The 781-nt window shown below is 71.8% G+C and overlaps 1 protein-coding gene across 1 annotated transcript in view; it reads left to right on the forward strand.

Annotated features, from left to right (window-relative positions):
- Positions 1-781, forward strand: part of LOC119593411 — a gene marked incomplete in the record, with an annotated part of 49,183 nt that overhangs the window by 29,230 nt on the left and 19,172 nt on the right. The window contains 1 exon segment of the mRNA XM_037942341.1: positions 1-781. Coding sequence (XP_037798269.1) covers positions 1-781 — 781 coding nt within the window.

Raw genomic sequence — 781 nt, forward strand, 5'->3', positions numbered from 1 at the left:
CGGGGTACCGCCGCTACCGCTAGGGATTGCGGTGCCACAGTTGTGCCCCCAGCAGGAGGCGCTGGACCTGTCGCTGGACGGGCGGCGCGGCACGAAGCGCGGGCGCGAGGAGGAGGCGGGCGCCGCCACGCCGCCGCGCGCGGAGGTGCTGGACCTGCGGATGCCCGACAAGAACGCGCCGACGGAGGTGTGCTACGTGTGCGGCGCGCAGCACAAGAAGGGCACGCTGGTGGGCATCTTCGCCAAGCAGAGCGGCGCGTGCCCGTTTTTTCCCAGCCTGATGTTGCACCCGCGCCCCAGTAAGTCGCACCCCATGGAGGCGTCGGGGCGCGTGCAGGCGTGCCGCGACTGCTTCAGCCACCTGCAGCTGCAGTGGGACGCCTACGAGGCGCACAAGGTCCCGCACGACGAGCGCAACTACTCGCTGCGGCGGCGCGCGCCCCCGCAGGAGGCCGCCGGCTTCGTGTGCTACAAGTGCGGCCGCGAGTGCCCGTCCAGCTCGCTGTGCCTGATGTACTGCAGACCCAACGCGGACAAGGAGCCCTTCTACCCCTTCATCCAGCGGCTGGAGGCGCCCGAGGGCGCGTCGCCCATCTCGCCGCAGGGCATGGTGCAGGTGTGCTCGCACTGCTGCAAGACCATCCCGCAGGAGCAGAAGATGCTGCAGGAGAAGGAGGAGAGCGCGCGAGTCCGGCCGGCGGAGGCGAAGGGCGTTGCGGAGGGCGTGAGCGGGCCACACGGCGGCGGTGCCCCTCCCCCCGCCGCCACGCCGCCCTCGCAA

Source organism: Penaeus monodon, chromosome 32, assembly GCF_015228065.2.
Source record: "Penaeus monodon isolate SGIC_2016 chromosome 32, NSTDA_Pmon_1, whole genome shotgun sequence".
NCBI lineage: Eukaryota > Metazoa > Arthropoda > Malacostraca > Decapoda > Penaeidae > Penaeus > Penaeus monodon.